We start from the raw sequence: 25,571 nt of genomic DNA, 5'->3' as shown, positions 1-25,571 counted from the left end.
TGGTGAGTGGAAGGGGAGAGATTGAGCAAGATGAATGACAGTTACAGTAAGAAAACTTGTCACAGGAGTTTCTCAACCGTCTTTTTAATACAAGGGACTATTATTTCTAGAAGATAGGATAGGATAGGATAGGATAGGATAGGATAGCATAGCATAGCATAGCATAGCATAGAATAGAATAGAATAGAATAGAATAGAATAGAATAGAATAGAATTTCAGTTGGAAGTGACCTACAACAACCATCTAGTCCAACTGCCTGACCACTTCAGGGCTGACCAAAAGTTAAGGAATATTATTAAGGGCATTGTCCAAATGCCTCTTAAACACTGACAGGCTTGGGGCATCGACCACCTCTCTAGGAAGCCTGTTCCAGTGTTTGACCACGCTCTCGGTAAAGACATGCTTCCTAATGTCCCGTCTAAACCTCCCCTGACGCAGCTTTGAACCATTCCCACGCGTCCTATCACTGGATCCCAGGGAGAAGAGCTCAGCACCTCCCTCTCCACTTCCCCTCCTCAGGAAGCTGTAGAGAGCAATGAGATTGCCCCTCAGCCTCCTTTTCTCCAAACTAGACAAGCCCAAAGTCCCTAGCCGCTCCTCATAAGACATGCCTTCCAGCCCTTTCACCAGCTTTGTTGCCCTCCTCTGGAGGCATTCAAGGACCTTCACACCCTTCTGAAATGGTGGGGCCCAGAACTGCACACAGCACTCAAGGTGAGGCTGCACCAACGCTGAATACAGCGAGACAATCACCTCTTTTGTCCCGCTGGTTATGCTGTGTTTGATGCACCCCAGCATGCGGTTTGCCCTCTCGGCTGCCAGGGCACACTGCTGACTCCTATGGAGCCTGCTGACCACCAGCACCCCCAGATCCCTTTCTGCAGGGCTGCTCTCCAGCCACTCCTCTCCCAATCTATACTTGTGCCCAGCATTACTCTGTCCTAGGTGCAGAATCCAACATTTGGACTTGTTAACTTTCATACCATTAATTGTAGCCCAATGCTCCAATCTGTCTAGATCCCTCTGCAAGGCCTCCTGTCCTTCAAGAGAGTCAACAGCACCTCCCAGTTTGGTATCATCAGCAAACTTGCTAATGGTGCATTCAACTCCTGCATCCCGATCATTGATAAATACATTGAACAGGGCTGGCCCTAGAATTGAACCCTGAGGAGCACCGCTGGTGACCGGTCGCCAGCCAGATGTAGCCACATTCGCTACAACCCTTTGAGCCCTGCCCTTCAGCCAGTTCTTCACCCAGCGTACCGTGAACCTGGTGATGCCACAGCTGGACAACTTGTCCAGAAGGATGCTGTGAGGGACAGTATGACAGGTAGCTAACATCTAACATGTTTAACAATTACTGCTGACCAGAGCACTTGAGTGCTGACCTGAGTGGAAATGTGAGACACATCTGACTCTTCTGAAGCATCTCCCCCCCTCTTGATGGGATCCTTGAGCCTTCCCTGCCTGCATCTCCCACCTACTGCTCAGTCTGCTCATGACATGCTCTGCCCCTCATTGCCACGAGAGGCCAGTTTATCTAAGAATACTTATTTGCTGTCCTTTTCACCCAGTCTCACTTCTTCTCTTTAAATCTTGGGATTTAAAACTTACCTGCAGATGTGCCTGATCTCTCTGCAGTCTGTCATGCTGATGGCCTTTGCTGGGAGTGAGGTGAGCTGCACCCGAAGCACTTTGTGGCTGCAGCAAGCAGTCTTTTAGTTGTTGCCTCTTTCCCTGTAGACCCTGTGCTGCTCCCCAGAGACCATCAGGGAAGAGCAGGCTGAAGGTTTCCAGGGAGCTGACCAGGTGCAAAAAGTCAGCTTTATTTTGGCTAGATAAAATAGATATTCTTTCCCTGCCTTTCTGGCTATAACAGGGGGATAACTTTTCTCTTGGTGTTTGTTGATGTGCAAAAAATGCCAAGTGACTCTTCAGAGTGTGCCTGGTGTGGACGCCTCAGCAGTAACTCACTAGTAAGTTGTTAACAAAATGGAAGAGCTCTCAAGTGCGTCCCCACCAACACGAGAGACTGTTTCTTTGCTCAGTCAGTTTATTCTTCTGAAACCTCTCCACTCTCTCCAATAATGCAGTCCATCCTCCTTTTGCATCACCTTACTCTCAGACAACGTGCCCTGGGTTTCAGCAAAGAGGAGACCCCTGCCCCGCCTGGGACGTCGGGAGCTGTGGTGGGGGGTGGGCATCGCCTCGTGCCCGTGCTGTTTCGTTCCCATCCTGCGCTCGGCACAGTTGGACGCTTCACTCTCCTCGTCAGACTCCATTAGTGACAGGACACGGAGTTTGACTGCAAGTGCGTGTGTTTGTGTTTTTGTGTGTGTGTGTGTGTGTGCGCACGTGTGTGCTATGTGTGGACACCCAACTCGTCCTGTTGCACTCTGGCAGGGAGGCTTACAGATCAGCGCCTGGCTTTGATGGAGGTGAGAAGTGCTGGCAGGAGCAGAGGCAGCCCCGGGACCGGCTCGTGGGGCCGGGCCGTCATCGCTGCCACTGGCGTCTCAGAAGCCAAAGCTCAGCCTCATCTCTCCAGCGAACGAGTACAGGCTCTTGGCCTCATGAGCATCTCCCACTTGTTAATAAATGAACTTTGCTGGAGATTCCCAGCAGCACTCTGACGTGGGTGGGTTTTAGTTTTCATTTAGGAAGTTCAGAGCCCTTGCTGGTTTAGCAATGGCTTTACTGGCAGGCAACAAAGTGTATTATGACCCTGCTTCTTCCTACCATCCCCTATTCTGGTTTGCCAGGTTTGCTAGGCTTGGCTGGAGCTTCCCAGTGCTGCAGCATCCCACAGGGATCTGGATCTGGACCTCTCCTCTCTCATCATTTTACTCCAGGAGGAGACCGTACGTGTGTGTGAAACACAGGCGGAGTCTCACTCTTGAGTGGTTTTGCTTTCCTTAGGCCTTGCCTAATTAAATGCCTACTCCTCACCTCCAGTTGCCAGCAGGCACGCATGGGTTGGCAGTGCTGCCTTAGGTCCGCTGCACTCTTGCGGGAATGCAGTACTTCACCGCAAGCTTGGCTGTTGAAGTAGCAGCGAACATAAGCACAGCTATGCCCCCCTTGGCCCAGCCCACCATCTTACAGCAGTTGCTGCGTGTTTATATGCACGACACTGCTACCATCTCCCTCAAGCCCACGGCCCCCTTCACATCACCAGATGTGCACGACAAGCACCCACCTTCCCCCAGCGGGACGGGGAATGTTCCGGCCACGTTACCAACACGCAGAGCAGCAGTGCTGGCGTGTCCCACCCTTCCATAAAGGCAGGCAGGAGACAAAACCCCAGGACTGCTTCCCACTCAGTGACCCAGCGTGACGATTTCAGCTCTGCTGCTTGGGCGCTGGCAGCAGGACCCGCTGCCCTGCCGGATGGTGCCCGGGTACAGCCGGGAAGGTCTGTGGTGACGGTCTGTGGTGACAGTCTGTATTAGCGCTGCAGCCGTCACCAACCAAAAGAGGAACAGCCATGTACTGGGAGTTGTCTTCGTCCCCACTTGAAGGGGGGGGGGGGGGGGGGGCTGTTGTTTGTGCATGTGTTTTCCTAAATGCCTCAATTTCACTGTAAATAGCACCAATGGAATGTAATAGAAACAAAGGGGTTTAGAAGGAAACCCCATGATTATTGTATCTATTACATGAAGAAATAGGAGAAGAGAAAAAGGAGAGGAAAAATCAATTAAATTAGAAGCCATATTTAAGTATGGCAAAACTAACCTGGCCTACTCAATGACCTATTAAGATAAAATCTGAACAGATCAGCATTTACAAAGTCTTTGTTTTACAGATCTGCTGTCATTCAACAGTATTATTTGCTAGAATCGTTGGATAAAAGGCAGCCCTGTGTTGTAAAGCAACTTAAATTACGTACAGACAAGGACGTAATCACAGTTGCCCCTTTTAGCTTTGAAATGTCTGGATTTGTGTAAATCACACAAGACTACTTGTATGTGTGACATCCTACGACAGCACGTTAAGAAAAACACAGCAAAGACAGACAAACGCACACATACACTTTGTGGGTTAGCGCAGCACTTCCCAAAGGACAGCGGCAGTTCAAAAGACTTAGCCAGGAAATCACCTAAAGGCATCGCGGTTGTTCACCGGTGTCCCAGTTTTCATTCAGTAAGTTGTACTCTTAGCGTCTGCAGCAGCTGGAGTCTGTTCTTTTCATTTCTAAAGGTTACCAGTACAGCAATGTGCCCGAGTCTGTGCGTCAGAGCTGTCATTTCAAGCCATCTGCAACATGCTGCTGATGATTATTTAAATGTTAACTTGCTCGCTCCTCAAAACTCGCAAGAAAGGAGAGAAAGATCATGAAACAATTATGTAGAGCTTTGTACGGCCTTTCTTGGCCACGTCCTTCCACAGAGACATGCAAGATCATCGGAGGAAAATTCCGTAGTAGGGAAGAAGTCCATTAATTTCAGTTGCAGATCCTGAACTTACAGTACTTGTATGCTGTTTATTTGCTTTAGCTACTTTTTCTTTTTTTTTTTTAGTGGTGCACTGGAAGCTTATGTTCAATCAGTAAGAACAAGAGAGGGAAAGGAGTTTGCACCAGTCTATCCCATAATGGTACAGCTGCTGCAGAAAGCGATGTCGACCCTCCAGTGAACGTATTTGGACAACTCTCAAAATAGGGAATGGACAGTAACACAGTCATGGGTCTTTGGTGCCACAGATATACTTATGGTTCATGTACGTTACTCCCAAATACAGAAGCTTTACAATGAAATGTGTTGGATAAACTTCTGTCTTCTTGCTTTACGTTCACATTATAGGAACTTATTTATACACAAATATGATAAGGAAATCGTACAAATTTTATGTGCTGTAAATCTACAGCTAATAAAAACGAGTCATTTAGCATTCCTTTTGAATTTAAAAAGGTATAAAATTAGAACATACTCAAATATTACAGTATAATTGCTGAATATCTCAAATAAGGAAGTAGCTCTTTTCCTACAAGTATAGTTTTAAACAGTTGGATACATTTTAGCCTTATTCAGATAATCGTACTTTTGAAATGCTAGAATCATCAGTTTCCATCTAAAAATCACTAATTTTAACACAAGGAAAAATATTTATAAGTAACGTAAATGATTCTCTATTGCACTGCTGTTCACTTTGAAATAATTTATATTGATTTCAACTCTCTTTTTGCTTAAACTGTAATAAAGAACATTGACTATCCAATCCTGAATTCAGTATGTGAAATCCTTCAGCAGCTTCCTAACTAGAAAACATCAAAGTGTACTTCGGATGGGTTCATCTAAAGACTTCCACGCAGAACGTGCTCATCTCTGCAGGGCTGACTTAATGATTAGTCATCTTCATTTTATAAAATACGCAACACCAAATTTTAATGAATTTATTTGAAATAATATACAAGAATATAGTGTGCAAAAATCTTAGGGGCAACATCATGTAGACGTGTCATAAACTGAAATTTACAGTTGTGATTCTTAAAAAAAAAAAAAAAAAAGAAACACACAGCTGTTTAGTACATGAAAAGCCATGATTGTAAAAGTTCACAGCAGAAGCAATTGTAATCCTAACGCAGCTGCTCTAATTTTAGACAGTTGGAGGAAAAAAAAAAGTAAAGTGCAAGTGTTGCACGTATAGTTAAGTGCAAAGTTTGCCCCCACCATAAAGATGTCTTATGGCAAAATAAAATATTGTAGAATATGTGGCAAAGACAAAACACAGAGTTAAAACTATGATGGTGACAATATCAACAGCACCATTTTTCTTGAGATAACGCTATTTATTCATTTCATCCTGGCCTGGGCCATTGTTTCCACTGGAAATAACAGCTCTCCCTATTGCCAGCTGGTGCAAAAACATCTCACTTGTGGATACAAATTTTATACGTGGCAACCCAAGAAGCAGCTCCTGTGCTACATTACACTATGCTCTCCATTTACCACATGTTCGGGTACTTGTTGGCATCTGGGCAGGCTGGGAAGCTAGAGGCTGATAACACATTTTGCCATTTCAGAAAATCCCAGGTCCCAGAATCGTAATTAATAATATGGTTGTGCAATACATATTAATCAGCAATAAGAATCAATGTATATAAACAGCTGTTACATATTTTAAAATTCCCCTTTTTGTACATTTTCTTTTAAAAATAAACATTTATACACATCTCCTTCGCCTTTCTAAAGTACTTAGCACCACAGGATATCCATTTTCAAGCCTATATTACCTGATACATATATGAAGTTTGGAAGAAAAATAAGGCAATTTGGTTTAAAATGTTGATAGTTTTAGCTTACTTAATGTTCTATTGTAAAAAGCAAAACTGCACTCATATTAGATCATTTCTGACTTGATGGTGCCAGTATTTTATGGTCATACAAAGTCACAACAAATAGTAAGACCTTGATCGTGCATCTTCTTGCCGCCAAGCAACAGCCATTTTGTAAATACAGAGTTAACAGGGAAATTCTGGCTTAATGCTGTTGTGAGCCCTGAGGAAAGAGAAGAGAAAACCAGGTTAGCAGCTACCAAGCAAAGGGGAAATAGTCATTATCTTAAATCTAGCAAATGCTTGTTTTGAAAGCCACAAGTACTTGTACGTGTAGTCATTGGTCAGTTATTCAGAAGAAAACAAAAGGCCAAAACAGATGATTTTATCTCCTGATCATCAAAAGACCATCAAGACTTCTTTGTCAGAGCCTGCAGTCCACCATCATTACTTGCTAAGGTAACCAAGCTGCGAACAAAATTCTTCATTCACTGAAATAAAACAATTTAAAAAGGTATTTCCTGCTGTAACACTGAGCTAACAGGTTCTACAGATGCTGTTATCTTGGCCTGAAGACCCTAAGGACAGGGAAAATCCTACAAGGTAGGGTAAGAAAGCCATCCTTCTTACTAAGGCCAACCCACCACTATTCCTCTCAATTATACACAAACACCCCCACTGAGTTCCTTGAAGCTCACGTGCACGTGTGAAGTGAACTTGATCTCGCCACTGAAAGCCCAAGACTGCAGTAGTGTAAAAGCAGAATAAATAACAGTATTATTTTAACTAAACCCACAAGGAAATCTAACAAGCTGTCACTGTTGATTAAAATAGAATACAGTGAACAGAAAACCAGCTTGTTCCTAACAGCTGGGATTTGGTGAAACCTTCTGCAACAAAGGACTGAAAACTCAGCACCAAGTATGTACAGCAATAAGAAGCAACTTGGTGTTGGAGCACTTCTTATTCAGTCTTAAGGCAACACTTACATATGTTCTTGAGAAAGTAGCTTCATTTACACATGAAAGGAAAGGAGGTAACTTGAGGATGAAATCTTAAACCTGTGAAGTCCACACTACACTTGATGCTCCTACCCCGGCATAAAATCGCTGATGAAAGGCCCCGGCCTTCCGTGCACCTCAGCTGATCTCTCCTTCCAACCTACTCTTCTAGCTGAACATGCAGGTTGGCAGAATCTCCTTTTTTTGATGTTCTCTATATATGATGTATTAGCTTGAAAGCCCTTATCGTACCTAATACATCCACCACCTACTAATACATTGCTGGAGGCTCTTAAATTGATGGCCTCCTACAAAGTGGAAAACAATTTATTTCCCTATGGAAGAAGTGTTATCATATTTATTTTACAATTAAAACAGTAATAAATGAAAGGGATTAATGGAAAAAAAAGTTAATTTGCTCCCTCAATAACTTCATATATGCTGATATAAATTTATGAGTAAAAAAGATAGAAAATGGTAAAGAAAAAGCTTTTACTGAAGAAAAAGGAGACTGACTGAATCACAACAGAGAAGGATTTTGTGAAAGTGTTTTTGAGGGGAATGGACAGATGTAATTTACTTACTCAAGTTACTGCAACCAGGTCACATGCCCTTCCTCTGTATTTCACAAGCACACTCACTTTCACAGCCCAACAGAATCCACAGAACTCTCATAAAATATTCAGAGACAGACCCTCTCCTGATCTGTCTGCTGCCAACTGTCCAAAAGCAGGTTACACAACACAGGGGAGTAAAATGAAGGTTAGGGCTACCAAGAAAGAAGCAGAGCGTATCCTGAACAAAAACTACTGTAGCTACCGTATGAACACATTTAACTATGTAATGAAAAAGACTGCTTCACAAACATACAGAATTTGTTCGTTTTCGTTTCCAACAGTCAGGATTTAAACGTTTCTGTTCTTCTGCCAAGGCCTTGGCTTCTAGTGTGTACATCCGTCTTTCTTCATTTTTCATTTTCTTCCACCTGTCACCGAGTATCACACTTATGGCTCTGCAAGATAAACGTTTACAGTACGGTCAGGACAGGGTGTTATGAAATACCCTTATTTTTTTCTTTTTATTATCTCAGCACTTTAAAGATGACTGAAGTAAAATTTGGAAATAATACACACAGAAGAAATCAACTGTATCTTTAAATTTTTTTTTTAAACAATCATGTTTCTGATTATCTTCTCATACTTCTTTCAACAGTTAAACAGCTGAGACTTCTGTGTTAGCTGAGCATGGGTCAATGCACATGCTAACATTTCAAAGGGTGTACATTTGAATACGCAGCAACTCGCATAAACCAGCAAAATAGGGATGTTAAAAAAACCACCACCAAATGGTAACTCACATTTGTTTTGCTCTACTTCCGTACTAGAAGGTCGTATGACAGATTTGCTGAAAATATGTTCTCTAATAATTAGGGCAATGATCTGAGTATGACCTCAGCCAAACAAATATTTGGTTAACTGCAAACCCCCATGTCTATTTAATAGATGAGTGTAGCTTCCTCCACTTTAATCCATACTGGGCAGAACACACTGGTAAGTTCCCGTTCCTATGCAAAAGGAACCATTTGTTCTAACACACCTATTGTCATTTCCAGAAGCTGAATGAATTGCTTTCCTACTCCTTATAAACTTGATGTCTTTTGGACAGTATTTCCCCATGTTATCACGCCATATTGCTTTAACTGCATTCCCAAATGTTGGATCAATATTCCATTAAAGCTTTAACTCCATCCTTAGCTGAATGAAAATCTCTAAACAACAGCTCTTTTATTAATGACAACTGCTAAACTACTGAGTAGGTATGCTTTGGCTTCAGAGTACAGTGATGAAGGTTCTATGACCAGCTTTAAGAAAAAGGTGTATACAACTAAGTACTTTGCTTTATCATATTAAAAAGTTCCTTGCTGGCAGCAAAGCTATTCATAGGCTTTCTCACAGAATCAAGAAGAGCAGAGCGTCATCAGCCATTTCCATAGCATTTCACATACAGCAATTCTGACGGCTTTTCTGCACCATGCCGAGAAAATGGATTTTAATCCTGCAAGACCATGCAGTACCATCCAGGCTTCCACAAGCTGCAGAGCACTCGGAGAGCACAGCAAGAACTCCACGGGGGCTGCTGTTAAGCCTGTGCTGTCACATGCTCTGGTGACTCCTTAGAGCAAACTCCTCAAGTAGCAACCAGATCCCATCAACATCAAATCCATTTGCACAGCCTGGCTCTTTGGCAATGGAATTTCTGGTTTTCTATCCAAATTAAGAACCAGTATCTTTGGTCTGTCATCAGAAATAAACACAGTCCAGTTTAATTAGCAGATTTTTTTGCAGTATCCAGAGGCAAATGAAAAGCACCAGAAACCTGTCTGGTTTTGGTCACCAGTTTGTACTGGGTCACTCATACCCCCAGGAAAGAACATGGTGACACAGAGACAGCAGGTTTGCTGAAAAAGGCACTGCATTTCCAAATAAAAATGCACTATGAAATATTTGTATTTCAAATGTAAAAGTATGTATTTTATACCTCCAGAGAAAAAAAACTGCACTGAGGCACTGAAAGCGAGTACAGATCTGTAAGTTTCAAAAAGTTTGAAAAATGCAGAGACAAAAGCTCCATTTCTCCAAGGAAATTATTCTATGAGCGAACCACCAAGACTAAAAAAAGATGTGTACAGAGAAATTTCCTGACTAACAGACACCTCATTCCCCTGACCAGAAACAAGTAAGAAAAAACTGACCCTACTGCACCACTGCCTTAGGCGCCCTTCACCTCATCCGAACTTCACAGTGCTCTGCACACTGCCTTTGTCCTCTTAAGATGCTGGTAAGATACCTGACAACATTTAGCAATAGGCTAATGTGCAGGATGCAATCCCTTATATACTGCAGTTAATTCAAAAGAAATTGTCAAACAGTAGTTGAGAATGGCTCAAGTTTACTCAGTAATTATGTTCAGCATGCACAAATGCTGTTAATCATTTAGGTGACTTTCTTCATCTTTAGAATGTATACTACTCAAATTATTCAAGTATTTCTGAACACACAATCAAGTCCAACTACAGTTACAGTGAGAATATCTAGAAAATAAACAAGTGCTACCCTAACACCAGTTTCTCAAGTGCAGTCTTACGGTCCACAGTATTTTTTAAGTACATGTGAATGTTGACTTGTGTTTGGAATGTTTATAGCTCACTATCTTGTTGACATGGCTTGAGCTACTTTGTCTCAGAATAGACTGTTTAACTCAGAATTCCGCAAGTTCTGCCCTTTCTTACACATATAAGAAAAATAAAATAACTGTAGCAAACATAAGAACTCCAGTGTACAGAAATGGGTCCTACATGTAACCCACCGTAAGATCTACTCAGTAATCAAAAAATGACACATACTTACATTTAAAAGACATGCAAGTTGCCTCTGAACAGTGAAATTAATAAATGCCCCAGCAACACTTAAAGCAACAGCACCTGAATGCCTATAAAATCAATTATCACTAACTTGTATGATTTCTTCTGTACTGTATCTTATGGGTGCCAAGAAACTGCATCCAAATGCGCTGCCTTCCAAATGGGACAGTGAGCAGTGCACTCTGAAGCTTATTTGTAACTTTGTCATCACCTTCCTTCAAGGTAAACCTGCTCACTGAAATATTCAGCTTATTTTCACATCCATCCAGCTGCAGCTCCAGTTCACTGCATCCATTTGAAATCAGCATTTTAAATTAAATATATGAACACCATAAACTTTCCTAGCTGACATTCTGTTCGATTTCTCACTGATAGTCGCAATGAATTTGAAGGCAGCAGATCTGCTTCACTGAAATTACTATAAAAATTGCAGAACATCATTGCCAGGACACACAAGACTGGCTGGGATTTAAGGATGCGTTATTCGTATGGTTGGATTTTACTTCTCAACACCAGTTACAGCCTCCTTACTAGAACATTATAAAATAGCCCAAACCCTGTCAAAGCCCTGTCACCTTTAGTTTTGACCAGATTTAGTACTAGAATTTTTACGTGACAATGCAATTTTTACAGTAACAGTTTTCATAATGTTATATACATAAAAAAATCTGATTATAAGATCAGTGCATGTTCATGTGTTTTAGTTCATATTTATATATGCACAATTAGCATAAAATATTAAGATTATTTAAAACATATATAATGGACATCTTTATAAAAATGTTTAGACATGAAATGTGCATATAGATAACAATAAAAGAACCAACAAAGAACCCTCCCCCAAACACACAGTCATACAACTCTTCCTGCAAGTTTCAGCAGATTGTTGAATGTCTATAGGTCAAGAAAAATTTGGCAATGTACTGTTTGGATTAAGGTCTTTCAGATATCCTAACAATCAGTACTCCATTATTCAGTATGATATACAGACTGAGAATAAATGATAGTAACTTCACTGAACAATTTGCAATATTATGTCAAGACTTAACTAGAAGAACCAGAAACTGCCTTTTTCCATTACAACACACGAGGAGAGAGCCTGGTACTTTTTTCCCATGAACATTTCTCATCAGTGTAAACAAAGACTGTTGTGTATTTGTGCCTCTGCCGATGCATATATATACATATGTCAGTTGCTTTACCCAAATGCTTTCTCAGAAGGTAAGTTTGCCAAAAATGGTTTGTGTCAAATTTACTGAGTAGTGTAAATATTTAAAGTCCGCCCATAAATTAAGCTTTGTGTCAGCATCTTTCAAAACTTGTTCTTAAAAGAATAAACAGACATTTTATTTCAAATGCAAAATTTAGTCCACTTATATTTAAAGGTGGGACACAGATATTCTGCTAGCTCACCAGTAGTAACAAAACTACAATTTTATACCATTACCTGTTGTCTTTCCCTGGATACATCTGAGTATATTCAACTCTGTATTTTTTGGCAAAAAGCATGAAGGCATTCATTGGTCTTTTGCACTTGTTTGGAGAAGTGGCACTCACAGTACTTGCAGTCCCTGAGCTGTGGCTTTTGCCAGCTTTGCTGTACAAAGAACTGGAGGAAAGATGTGATGATGCAGTAGACACACAGTTTTTACTACTGCATTCTGATCTCTCAGCATCTTGATTGTTTGATCCTCCACAAGATAGAGAAGCGCGACGCTGGCGAGCCATGCTGCTTAGCACATAAACTGCAGAGGAATCCATTGGTGTAAAATCGTAACTACAAGAAAAAGACATATCATAAAATGATCAAGTAATTTTCATGTAAAATCCCTAAACAGCTGTTCACTCTTCATCTGTACTACATTTCTAGTATTCTGGTCTCTTTTGTGTGACATAATGATTTGTGCTTGATGCAGATGTCAGTGTGAAAAAAAAAAAAGCCCCAAACTTCGGCAGATGAATTAAGAGTTTTTTCAACGTGATGGCAGACTGCAACTTTGCAAAATCTGCTGTGTACTATCAACTCCCCAGCTGTATATCAATTAATTATACACTGTCTTCAAATTTCATCCTCTTTTGAAATAAGGTTCTTTATTTCTACTTCTGTCCTTACCATAAATCAAACCTGGTCAGTGAATGATAGGTACTGAAAAGGACAACTGACGTGCGAAGAATAAGCACTGAGTTCACTTGCAAATATATATTACAAATATGAAACCACTATATTAAAATAAATTATACTATATAGACTATTGTATAAAGAACTTCTCTAGGCAGTTAAATACATATTATTTTACAGACAAGCCTTCCATTGAGATTAAAAAATTTAAACGTTTAAAGACCCATGATGTTACATACTATTTGATTCAAAGCTGACAAACGTCTGCCCTCTAGTGACAAAAATGTGAGATTCCGCGATATTTCAAGGTATTTCAACAGCTTAGATGAGTTGTTTCCATACAATTTAGATCTCCAAATACTATAAACTGTTGTAATTTTTTTGTGGACCAACAACTACAATTAACCTTTAACCATTACAGAAGAAGTTTAATTCCACAGACTATTTGTTATCATCTCCAGGTGTGTGCAGATCAGCCTGGGAACCACAGGCTATACTGTCTTTAGCATGCCATATGGAGAAAACACACTTGCAAAGGTGCTACTCGATCATAAATCTAAAACACTAAGTTACCACCACAAAATAAACATAAAACGTACATAACTCTAAGGCTCCGCTCACCCACTGCTTGATGTAGCTATAGTTGCATAATTTATGGCAAAAATAAGGGCTTAGAAGAGCTTTTTTCTGAACACAAAGTAGAACTACTAGCAAGGAAGTGCTGCAAGTGGTAGCCCAGCCCCCATCTGCAAAGGCAGCTCTTTTCTGTGGGATGGAACCAAAAGCAAGGTGGACCCTGAAGGGTTGCCTCCAAAATCCCTTAGAAAAGCAAAAAGCAACAAAGAAGGGATAATGCCGACAACCTTGCAGGCAAGTTCACAAGATAGTAAGAAAGGACCTCTCTGTTCTACAAACAGTCCAGCACCCTTCCTATTCTTAATCTCCTTCCCACAACACAGCAGCAGGATTTTGTTTTTTAATTCTTCTATCCTGGTAACCACAGCTGCTGCTGCATGCTCCTTCCTCAGTGACTTACTCCCTTCTGCCCAGAGAGACAACAAATTTGAAGTGTCCAGGCAGTATTCAACTGGGCTGCAGGATGAATAAGGAGCCACAAGTCCAATTTCTTCAGTGAGATGTAAATATAATGATTCTAACAGCTCTCTACATATGCAGTTCAGAATAGGAGTTAGTAAGAAGAAAAAAACCCAGGCAGCAAATGAGTGAAGACAAGCAATTTGAACCCACTCTCTATGCCAGACTGAAATCATGCAAGAGCTCCTAAGGCTTGAACTGCAAACAGCATTTTAAATTCTTTTTTTCTATTGTAAAAAGACAAAAAGCAACTGGACTAAAAACAGATGCTAAAAAGGAGCTAACATCATAAGAGAAGATGGATTCTATTAAACCTAGACATCTCAAAATAGTACGGAAAATCTTTGAGTAATACTATTTCCTTAGAATCATAGAATAATTTATGTTGGACAGGACCTCTGAAGGTTATCTGGTTGAACCTCTTGCTCAAAGCATGGCAAACCTCAAAGTTACTCAAACTTTGAAGTTAGGCAAGTTTGATATACTAGAAAAGAATCACAAAAAGCAGAATATACGAAAATTATAAGAACTAATTATGAAAGTACTGTATTCTAAAGCCATAGCACATGCATTTACTAAGAAACTACTCAGATAATTCGGATATATAGCTGCATATGAAGCACAAGTTAAGAGCTGGTAGACATACTATTGTGGGAAAATTGTACTAGGTTTTTCAAACATAACCTGCTTTACCTGAAGAATTTATACAGATAATATATGTATTTTTACTGCTTTACCTAATCTGGCTTAAACTATCATAAAAAGAGGCTCAAAAGTTATTTCACTCCTAGGTATTACTTTGCAGTTTAGCAGAGCACATAACCACACAGCTTTCCTAGTATTCAGTTTTCATTTTTTCCTCTCATTTATCCTGTATTACCAAAAGTATCCTCCCTTTGCTCTACATAATGCTTCAAATTCTTGTAGACTTAAGGTGCCTACTCATTAAATACAAGAACCACTGAGGCCACTTTATCCAAAAATTACCTTTTAAATGTATCAAAAACACCTGAATCATCAAAGTTAATGGCATCAGGGTGTCCAGGAGGTAGACACAGATCTCCAAGATGCATTTCACAGCATGGAATGCCATGCTGTACCACAGTCAAGCTTGGATAAAAAGATGACCAACCTGAAGTGGTAAAGAGTTAAATTAGACAAACGGCCAGACAATCTCTCTAGTTCTTAACTGGAGCAATCCTATATCTCTAAATTATATCATTTTATAAAAATGTTCTGATGCAGTTTCTTTCACCCAAAAGAAAAACCAAAAACACTTACTCAGGGAATTCTTACTGCAAATAGTTTATTTGTATCTCAAGTAAAATCTCATTCTAGCAAAAAAAGTAGTCAAAACCTGGAAACTTTTATCACCAGAAGTTCCATGTTTAGCAAGTGAGAAAAGCCTCCTTTACTTGCAGCTTTCCTTTCTCCCCCCAATTTTTCTGCTTTCCTGAGCTCCATTTATATATTTGATCAAATCTTTCCTTAAGAGATATGCAGTATTTCTGTAGCTTTATAGCTTTACAGTTTTGTTTATTCAAATTCTGGATTTCTTTACAAAGATAGTAAATTGATTCTACACCACTGCTTTCATCAGTTTCTTGAGCAACATGGGACACCAATAAAATCTGCAACCACTTTCTAAGAATATTTTCATATACAACCAAGTATACTTGTGGTATTTCATACCTTTATTTTTAACATAAAAAGGATGATCGAGTCTGCATTCTACTGTAAGCAAGCCATCTTCCACTGTGCCAGGATCAAAAGTCAGCTTCAGCACTGACTCACCAAAGGAAATGCTTTCTTCATGAGAAATCAACTTCAAACCATCGGAACCATAGCCCTATAAACGTACATACAGTTCAAAGCTTTTCCCCCAAGGAAAGCATATACCTGTGCATACTATAGGTGCATATTCATCATCTTACATTATATTAACAAATACCAACATTGTAAGTGTTCTCACTAGGAATGAATAAAGATGATACAACATGAATTCAGTTCAATTGCTTTATAGCAAGATACTCAAATAGTACAGTGATCATCTCTATACAAGTTTAGTATAAACCTGTCTTCCTGAGACAGTAATTAAAGGCACAGGGATAAGGTAAGAAACTAAATATTTGCTACAAGTATTGAAATGAATTTATTAGAACTAACAGCTACCTTGTAAGGACTCACTGGGAGATCTTCCTCTTTTCCACAGCTTTCAGATCTTGCAAAATCTTCAACATCCTGCCATTCTTTATTGCGTCCTTTATGAAAGCACAAACGAGAGCCTAATATAATTTTTCAAGAAAAAAAAAAAGATTGGTGTTATGTAAAAAAGTCTGTGTTACAAAAAAAAACCCAGAAAAGGACAAGACAAAACAAATACTTATTCGATGATACATGTTATTTTACCTTTTAGAAAACAATGCCAAACGGTTGAGGGCCAGGAATGGCACCATCCTAAATCATCATCATCTGAAAGTGATGACATGCAGAAAATGCCAGATTCTGATTCACTATTCGCCTATGAAAAAAAGCAAAATGGTGTTGATGTTTTACTGCGGAAGATTTTAGGGCTGGTCTTACCTTTAAACACATTCTAATTTGTATCTGTGTCATCATTTTACCTTACATACTAATAGGAATGTAATGTGAAGACAAAGATTCAAGGAATGCAGTAAATGTGAATGGAGTGTTTTCATCTCCTTTTCCTGAAACGTGCCATCCTGAAATTTTTGGGTTTCATTCTCTGAGATTCATTTCGCACCTATGGATTATCTTATGCTTAGGTACAAGCATTTTACAAGCTATCATTCCTTGGTCATCCACAGAACCGCTCAAAGCACACGTTACTCTATGGTCAAATTACTGGAAAGCTGTAGGGCCAAGTCAGTTCTAGATAAATCACTGGCAAAATTCAGTGTCTTTAACAGGCAAGTTTCAGACACAAATTAATACACAGGAAAGGGAGAAGCAGGACTGACAGTTTTTGTGTGTCTAAAAGGAGATGGTCCTGTATTTCCTTTTCAAGACAGACAGCAAGCAAGTTAATACAATTTTTTAAAGCTTGCTATTGAAGGAACTACAAGAGAAGCAGAGCTTTCTTAGAATGTGATCTCTTCACAAAAATGTGCACTCTATGATGTAGCACTACAAGCCTACCGTGTTTGGTAAAAAGAGAAGTAACAGAAAATCTAGCTCAAATAGAAATGGTATTAGGACTAAACAGATGATTTTTTTAAAACTAGTTTCTCTTTTCAAAAAGCTTAACCCATTACTCGTGCATCTTTATTTATTATAGAAATGTTTCAGAACAACTCACCCTTTCATGTCGGACTGGTGTTTCATCCAAATCATTCTTTGAGAAGTTAGGATCATTCTTTGAGGATCCTGGTGGAGGACGGGCATAGGAATGTAAACTTTTGCTTGTAGCTATTATGTGAACAGGAGATGATCTAAAATAGAAAAATGTGTTTTAAAATATCTCAGATTAAGACAACACAAGACTTAGCTGCCATTACTCCACAATGCTTTTATTTAACAAATATTTCTGTTTGCATGAGCTGAATTCCAAATCAGCTGAATACCAAATAAACTTCCCACACACCAATATTCAAATGGGATGATTAAAAGGTGCAAGTTCAGGCAAAGGGAGTATTTAGCATCACTCCTGCGTTGCTTCTATATATCACCCAAATGACAGTACTACCGCCACATCAGCATCTCCTTGTCACAATGCTGAAGTTTTTACAAATACCTTGAAGTGAATACCCCATTCTTAGAGTACATAAAGACGTCTGCTTTGTCTTAATGATTAAATCCCAACTGCATTACTGTTAACAGTACTGCATTTAATTTTCTTATTATAAACCTAAGACCAAAGCCATACAATAAAAGGTGAAGCCCAGAAATTTCTAAGATCCCACACTGCTTCTCACAGCCTTACGGAATTTACAGATCACAAATCTGAAACAGTATCAATAAAAAAGATGTTGCATTAGATTTCCAATTAGCCCTTTAAAAAAAAAAATCTAAAGTCAGTGCACTAGTAAACATTAAGAATTTAATGTAACAAATTCATCTTGATTTTTCATCTGCTGCTTCACATGAGGTAAATGCCCAGAATTTACTGCGGTTAGCCTTCTGTGGTTAGGCAATGTGCTTTAGCATCCTACCTCATTCATGGCTGGCAATTAAGCAGCTTTTGCAACAGGCTCTGAAAGAGTCCTGTGCAATCTTCCGCAGAAGAATAAAACTACTACATAGAAAGATCAAAAAATAGGGCTCCAGTTCAAAGTCAGAGGGCATGAAGAGTGAAGGAAATGTTTCTGGAGACATAATACTACAAATCTTAGAGTTCAAAATTGAAATGAATGTCAGTACCTGTTATAAAAAGAGCATTGCATCAAAGGACTCTGAGGACTTGTGGCTATATTTGCTAATTCTGTCAACCAGTTCACCCCATTCTCACAAGAATAAGCACTTTCTGAATTGCTGCTTGAGGTATGTTGGTTCCATGAAGGCCTTGAACACTCTTGATGCGAAACATCAGCACCAAGCTGAAAAAGTGCAGGTGGGGTAGAATCTGTCTGCACAGCCTGTAGTTCAGGAAGATCATCTACGAACAAATGCACAAATTACCATAATTATACCCATTGATAAATTCTAGTGGACACTAAATCTTGCAAATAAAAATCAAAAAGGAACCACAATAAAGTAACTAATTTTATTTTCTCATATCACAATTACCAACATTTCACAAACCTGATTCATAATACTGACAAAATGGCCACAGAAATAATCACATCTCTAGTCTATTATACATTCACACAAGCAATTTAAGAAAGACATTATGTAACTAGATAAAAATGTGATTCTGGTTTTAAAGTTTTTACTAGATTGACTAGTTTACACAGAATTGTACTGCAGAATTATGCAAAAGTAGCAACATGCTTCACTAAAATACTAAAACATTCAACAAAAGGCAACTAAATTAATCTGTCCTAGCAGGTGTGACACTAAAAATTATCAACATCAGGGGCTGTAAAAGGTAAAAGTTTTCCATGTTTCCACCAGGGAACTGGAATTAAATAACTCAGAAGTCATGAAAGCTGGATACACAGCCTGGTAGGGGTGAATTCCTATCAATAATCTACATGTTTCATATGTCATATAGAATAGCAGAAGAGAGCCCAGCTTGTTAACAAAAGTCTGTGTTACATGCTTTCGTGTAACTAAGTACGGTTATTCTTAATCACTCCGTGACTTCAATTAAATGTGTTAATATTTCATTGATTATATCAATACTTTCTAATATACATGCTATTTTTCTCCAATATATAAGAACTAAAGTTAAACGTTCCTCTAGCCCAGAATCTCTATTTGCAGCTGATCTAAAGCAGCATAATATCCCTTTAGGAGGAGCTCTTGAGCTTTCTGTTTGTTATTCTTGTGCCAAAAAAAGCTCCTCAGGAGATTAGAAGCAGAATTTTGCAGCTCTGAGTTCAAGAACACATTTAAGTCAACAGGCCAGTGTGTCAGAACTGGAAATGGGTTAAAGGGAAAAGTGACTGCAAAGTAAGACCTTCAGATGTCACAATTCACTGTCATATTCCCTGCCCTACTTAAGTTAAAAATCAGTACTCTCATTCAGTCAGCTTCCAGTAATTTCACTACAGGAAAACTAAAACAAACTTCAGAATTTGACTTCTTCTGAAAAAGTCACATTATTTACCAAGTTCCATGTGTTCATCACAGGATGCATATCCAGGAGAAGAGGGCAGGTTTTCATTACACTTCAGCAACTCCAGTGACTCATTCATCCCTGAAGTTCTCTTGTCCACTACCAGAAGGAGTTTCTGAACTGCATTAGGCATTTGATTTGTCTTCACTTCCCACACCATGTTAGGATGCCCCAAAGTATCTGACTTTAAAGAGACAGACGTTAAAAATTTGTATACACATAAACTGTTTCAAGTTGCATCTGATAGGCTACTTCATTACCAGAACCCCAAATCCTCCATCATCTGTTGAGAATCACACCGTAATTTAGCTTGAAAGGGACCTCTAGAGATGACCTGGTACAATCCCTGCAGAAAGAAGAGCCAACTCTGAAGTCAGACGAGGCTGCTTGGGGCCACTTAAGTTTCTAGTATCTTGAAGGACGGAGGTTCCCTGACACTTCTCAGGAACCTGTTCCAATGACTACTCTTGCTGTAAAGAAGTTGTTCCTTATACATGGTTTGAACTTCCCTTGACACAGCCTATGCCCATTGCCTCCAAGAGTCTGGGGTCATCTCCTCAACCACCACTCAAGCCAAGGTAAACAACATTCACTTGAGCCACGCACTCCCTGAGCCACGCATCCCATCACAGAAAGCAATCAGACGGGTCAGACAAGATTTGCCTTTGGTTAATCCATCCTAGCGATTCCCAGTCACCTTCTTGCCTTGTAAGAGCCAGGACATGGCTGTCAGGAGGATGTGCTCCACAATCTTCCTGAAGACTAAGGTTAAGCTGACCAGCCTGTAGTTTCCCCACATCCTCTTCCTTGAAGCCAGGCGTGATGTTTTCTTTTTTCCAGTTACTGGGAGCCCTCCTGCCACCAAATCCACCACCTTTCGGAGACCATCCTCACAATGACACTGGCCAGCTGCCCTAACGCATCCCATCCAGTCTCACCAACTTGCGTGTGGCTGGCTCACAGAACTGGCCTGCCCCTAACTTGCTCTTCCTCTACTGTAGACAGAGAAGTACCTCTCTCCGTCAGACACGTGTTGCTAGGCCCAGGGACTCGAGGGACCTGGAAACAGGCCTTGCAAATAAAGACCAAAGCAAAGATGATGTCGTCCATAGCTTTTTGACATTAGGTCTCCTACACCATTTAGCATCAGGCCCACATTTTCCCTAGTCACCATTTCACCATTGGCGTATCCACAGAAGACTTTTTCACTGCTCTTCATATCACTTGCTATCTCAACTCTAGGTATAGTCTCAAACACATGTGACTGCTAACATCCTTAACTGTGTTGTAAATGGAAAGAAAAGGAAGCCTCTACTAGTAGATTTCACTGCAGTTTCATTTCCCCAAATCCCAGTACTGTAACATTTATACCAAAAGAAATATTTTAAATCATCTTCAGCAGTCAGAGAACTGTGTTGATTATTCTACAAAATCACTGCCTCTAAAAGCTGGAAAACAAGGTTATACAGTCTTTAGTAACTTGGTTATCTATTGTTTTTTTCAGATGATGATGATGAATTAAAGCTACCATAACATGATTACCTTGTACTTTAATGAAGCATCACTGAAAAAGTAATCATAAGCCCCTCACAAAAGAGCAGAAAACACAACTTACTAAGAAAGAAAATCTGAAGTCTACCACGTGCATGTCCACTAAGTAAGCTATCATGCACTGCATTAGAGAAATACAAACAATAGCTAAAAACAGCCTAATATTTTCATATGAAACAGTAAGCCTATTATCCTAAAAGTTCCCTTAGTGTAATGCATAAAAAGGCATCTGGTAACAATTATGGAAAAAAACAGCTTTATTTTAATAATCAGTTAAAAGGTATTTTGTGTATACAGCCAACATTAACAATATTCCATGTTTTTACTCATTCTGTGAATTTGTTTCATTCACTTTGCAGCTTGTCCTGTACATAATATAGGTCAGACATAACCTTTTGAATTACATACTGGCCCTACCAGAAGAGGCCTGACCTAATCAGTAAATTTTTTTTACTGGAAAATTTCTAATCTTCTCACCTCCTAATCTTTCAAATATGTGCAAAACTTACATAATCTTGCATTCCAAATATAAAAAGATGTTTGATTCTACTCAAATGGCACTACTACAAAAGCCACAACAGTCTAATTCTAATTTTAAGGAGGTGGAGAGGGAAGGTAAGAGAAATAAGAATATACAATCAAATAAACAAATAAAATCAAAAGAACAAAAATGACGTGTATTTCACCTCTAAGAAGCATCTTTAATGCAAATTATTCCTCTATCACCCATGAGGGACAGTAAAATTACAGAACACCACAAGAGCAGAAAGCTCAGTCATTTCTGAACAGAAAATTCAGACCTCAGTAGCACAGGTCAGGACCTTGATGATTATCTCCAAGTAATCAACTCTGAAAAGCCACTCCTTGTTTTTCTGGCTTGCCTATGTCCTTCCTTTCCCCTCTTCTACCTTGTTTTTCCCTCTATTTTTTCCTCTCTTCCTTTCCCATTTTCCTGCCAAAATGAACAAGCTAACTTGTATTGGGAATGCTACCTTCTCCTTCCTTCCAGTCAGCTGCTGAGATTTGAAAGTACCTGTCCTGGTATCCTAACACACTGAAGGTCAGATAGAAGGTACAGTTACAACATGCTAGTCTGACAAGAAAGATACTTCTTTGAGAAATGAATTGTTCTTCCAAGTCACAAGGATTTTTCTCAACCAAAGCCACCCGTGTACAAAAGCCAAAAAATTATCTAACAGATTAATTAAAAAGAAAAACAAAAGAAGTGCCCAACTTTACTTTTCAATTTTTAAAATTCTACTTGATTAAAGCCTGCTTTGGACATCATGTGCTTCTCTTGTCCTCAGCCTTTCAATGTTTTGGAACATTAAGAGGAATGGTCTTTAATTAGCTTCTAAGGATTTTTTTTTTTTAATTCAACTTCATGTTCAAAACTTGTTGCGACAAGATGTTTTCTAGAAGTATGCTTCACAGGACTATAATTACTGCCATTTTCTTTGGAGGCTAAATGAATTTATTTATGATTTTGTGCTTTAAAATAAGTCAATTTGTCACACTAAAACAAATGGCAATATTAACAAAGAGCTTATTAATTAAACCACGTCTATTTTGGAGGGACAAAAATAAATTCAGGACAAAAGTAAATAAAAGACTGTGGCTGAGAAGGGGTTCAGCAGGAACCGGGCAGCATCCACCCAAACCGCACTGTGCAGGAATGCCTGGGTGGAAGCGCTTCCCGTGGTTTTCCTTCTGGTATTTGCCTGCCTTCCCCCAGCCTACCGCCGAAGTCTGAGGTAAGGTCTATGCCTGCAGCAATTCACTGGATGGAGTTTAATACTCCTTCAAGCTTCTCCAGCAAACCAAAGCACAACATACTGGCTTCTCCAAGCAAAATACAACATACTGGCAAGACTGGAACTACACCAGGGACTTTTACTGGCACAGCTGCTTTGATCAAGGATCCTCGCTCCACATCCCCGACTCGCACAGCTGTGCCAGAAAATCGCTGCAGAGGCACGGCCTCAGAGGAGCACCGAACATGATTCATGATGTTTTTGCAAGGACGGCCTTTTAGCATTACGCAGGCCAAACCGTACCTTCTACCCAGCTCCGTCGGATGTCTCCCCCCCGCTGCCCTCCCCGCACCACGCACACGCCCGCGCAGAGCAAACGCTGCTCCGATGACACAAGGACGGTGTTTACAGCAGAACCGGCGGCGCGTGAGCACGCACCAGCCACGACGCCGCGGCGACGGACGCGGTCGGAGGGGAGCCCCGTCCCCCCCCCCCCCCGCCGCGGGGCCGTCCCCGGGCCCGCTCCTGGGGCGGGGCCGCGCCCGGGAGCGCGCTTCCCTCCTCCGCCCCGCGGCGCGCGCCCGCCGCCCCCGTCCCCCCCTCCCCCCCGTCATGTGATCCCCGCCTGGACACTGCCCTTGTTTATAAACTTCTGCCGGCACCGCGCATGCGCGCAAGGCCCCATTCATTCAGAACTGCGTAACAGCCGGGGGGAGGCGGCGGGGGCGCCCCCCCGCCCCCAGACCCCGCCGCGAGCCCCCGGGCGGAGCCGCCCCCCGCGCGGGCGCGGGGCCCACCCGCCTGGAAGATCCCCCCCGCCCGGTCCCCAGAGAGCCGCTGCTCCCCGCGGCGGGGCAGAGCGCCCTCGCTCTGACAGAGCGGGGCAGGCGGGCGCTCCCCGGGGAAAAAAAGGGGGGACACCCGCTCTATCTCGCCTGCTTTCGCGGTCTGGCGCCACAGGTAAAGGGCCCCGCGCAGCCCGCGGGTTTTAGCCCAGCAGTGCGGCGGCTCCGCCGGGCCGGTGAGGGAAAGCGCCCGGTAAACAATGTCCGGGCTCCCGCTGCCGCCAAAAGCCGGGACCCAACGGCCTCCTCGGCTCGGCCCGCGGCCGCCGCCACTCCCCTCCAGCCCGGCAGACCCCGTCCGTCCCCCGCCGGGGCCTCGCAGCCCCCTAAAAGCGGCAGCTCCAAACTTTGTAGCACTTACCAAACCCGTCGCCATTACCAAATTCCCCTCGGCTCCCCCCCCCCCCCGCCTCCTCCCCACAACGGAGTCCCGCCCGAGCCTGGCGGTGCTCGGTCGCCGAGTGGTCGAAGACGACGTTGCTCAAGCTGCAGCCGCTTCCTATTGGCTGCCTGGCGTGCCTATCAGGAATCCGCCCGGAGGGCGGACATGTTTTGACTCTGCTGCGCAGCGGATTGCACCGCGCCGCACATCAATCACTCCCAGACAGCGCCCCGATTGGCCAATGCCTCCGCTGGCTCGCGGAGGGGCATTCTGGGAGCTGTAGTCTTCGCCGCCGCCACCGCCTGCCAGCGGGGGCGCGATAAGACGACAGCCCCCAGAATGCCCCGCGCGGCGCTCGGCTGATAGTAAACAAGAGACGTAGGGACACGTGTACCCGCGCCTCTGGCCGCCCCGGCCCGCAGCCGCCCGCCAGGGCCTGCGCCGCGGGGGCCGAGCGCCGGCGATGCTGGCCGCCAGTCAGGGCCCCCCGCCCCGCAGCAAGCCCGAGCGCGGAGAGGCGCTGCCTGACCTGGTGCTGCCGCGGGGGAGGCAGCGGAGGAGCGGCCTTCCCGGTCTCCTGCGGCGGGAGGGCCCTTCGGGCTCTCGCAGCTCCACCGGGACGGGCCAGGCGCGGGCACAGGCCCCGAGATGGCGGCGGCCTCGGCGGCGGGGCGGTGACTCACGGCATCAGCGTGGAAACGGTGACTGGGCGCCGGTTTGGTGCCTGCGTGCAGCGATCCCCCGGGGCGCCCGGTGCCTTTCGTGATTTACCACCATCAGTTAGCGCCCCGAAACGCTGTTACGAAACGGGCCCCGCTCGCATTTCACCAAATAAAGACTGCGGCATGCAGAGGTTAAGGGAAGTTGCTAAAGGTCAGAGGATGAGTCAGCAGCTGCGCCTGGTCTCCGCTCCAGCCTCTTCCCTCATCTTCGCTTCATTAAAAAGACATTGGTGGTAGCTTAGGTCCAACGTAGAAGTTGGCGGGGAAAAAATAAGTTTTTTTAAATCCACGCAGGTTTATCAGTCCATTAGTGTCTCCCAGACGTTCCCGTACCTTTATTGCCAAAATAACAACCTGGTTTGGTTTGACATTACTTCTGTTTTCCTGACAGAGAAATGAGACTACAGCTATGACGAGATTTGCCCGCTGGCACAGTAGCTCTGGGAGACTGCAGAGATAAGCGTGGACTCCTGCTCTCCTGAGGCCACATCCTCACCATAAAGTATATTACTATGCATGATCCAATACAAAGCAAACACACGCACAATTCTGAAATAATCAATAGGATTTTAGAAACTGATGGAGAGTTTCAAGATTTTGCAACTGTTAGGATTTTTCCAAGAACAGCATTTCTTCCTTATCCTATTTTCAATGTCATCCCAATCA

The 25,571-nt window shown here is 42.1% G+C and overlaps 2 protein-coding genes across 7 annotated transcripts in view; one reads left to right on the top strand and one right to left on the bottom strand.

Annotated features, from left to right (window-relative positions):
- The window catches only part of COG5 (component of oligomeric golgi complex 5), a 198,454-nt gene extending 193,214 nt beyond the window's left edge, over positions 1-5,240 (top strand). For both annotated transcript variants that reach the window (XM_075491921.1, XM_075491927.1), the window contains exon 22: positions 4,522-5,240. In XM_075491921.1, the coding sequence (XP_075348036.1) occupies positions 4,522-4,636 (115 nt within the window). In that variant the 3' untranslated portion in view covers positions 4,637-5,240. The remainder of the gene's footprint in view (positions 1-4,521) is intronic.
- A 139-nt stretch (positions 5,241-5,379) lies between these two features.
- On the bottom strand, positions 5,380-24,855 carry HBP1 (HMG-box transcription factor 1). 5 transcript variants are annotated; one of them, XM_075491963.1, is made up of 11 exons: positions 24,713-24,855; positions 19,643-19,831; positions 18,292-18,526; positions 17,231-17,363; positions 16,321-16,432; positions 16,084-16,196; positions 15,604-15,760; positions 14,899-15,043; positions 12,145-12,474; positions 8,147-8,288; positions 5,380-6,498 (listed from the first exon to the last, which is right to left on the bottom strand). In XM_075491963.1, the coding sequence occupies exons 2-11, from the start codon at positions 19,809-19,811 to the stop codon at positions 6,481-6,483; spliced, it is 1,554 nt and encodes a 517-aa protein (XP_075348078.1). In that variant the 5' UTR covers positions 19,812-19,831; positions 24,713-24,855; the 3' UTR covers positions 5,380-6,480. The 5 variants fall into 5 exon arrangements, with proteins under 5 accessions (XP_075348078.1, XP_075348058.1, XP_075348050.1 ...); XM_075491943.1 differs by having other exon boundaries at positions 19,643-19,835; positions 24,713-24,844; XM_075491935.1 differs by lacking the exon at positions 24,713-24,855 and adding an exon at positions 24,163-24,214 and having other exon boundaries at positions 19,643-19,835.
- Between the last annotated feature and the right edge of the window lie 716 nt (positions 24,856-25,571).

The sequence above is a fragment of the Mycteria americana genome, chromosome 1 (genome assembly GCF_035582795.1).
Source record: "Mycteria americana isolate JAX WOST 10 ecotype Jacksonville Zoo and Gardens chromosome 1, USCA_MyAme_1.0, whole genome shotgun sequence".
Taxonomy (NCBI): domain Eukaryota; kingdom Metazoa; phylum Chordata; class Aves; order Ciconiiformes; family Ciconiidae; genus Mycteria; species Mycteria americana.
Note: the sequence above shows the minus strand (reverse complement) of the source record. Positions and strands in the feature narration are given on the sequence as shown.

Excerpts from the sequence above, each read along its gene's own strand:
- HBP1 (XM_075491935.1), bottom strand. Across the intron at positions 16,433-17,230 it reads CACCAGTCCGACATGAAAGG|GCGAATAGTGAATCAGAATC; the intron begins GTGAGTTGTTCT and ends TTTTTTTCATAG. Across the intron at positions 8,289-12,144 it reads TATCCAGGGAAAGACAACAG|AGCCATAAGTGTGATACTCG; the intron begins GTAATGGTATAA and ends TTTATCTTGCAG.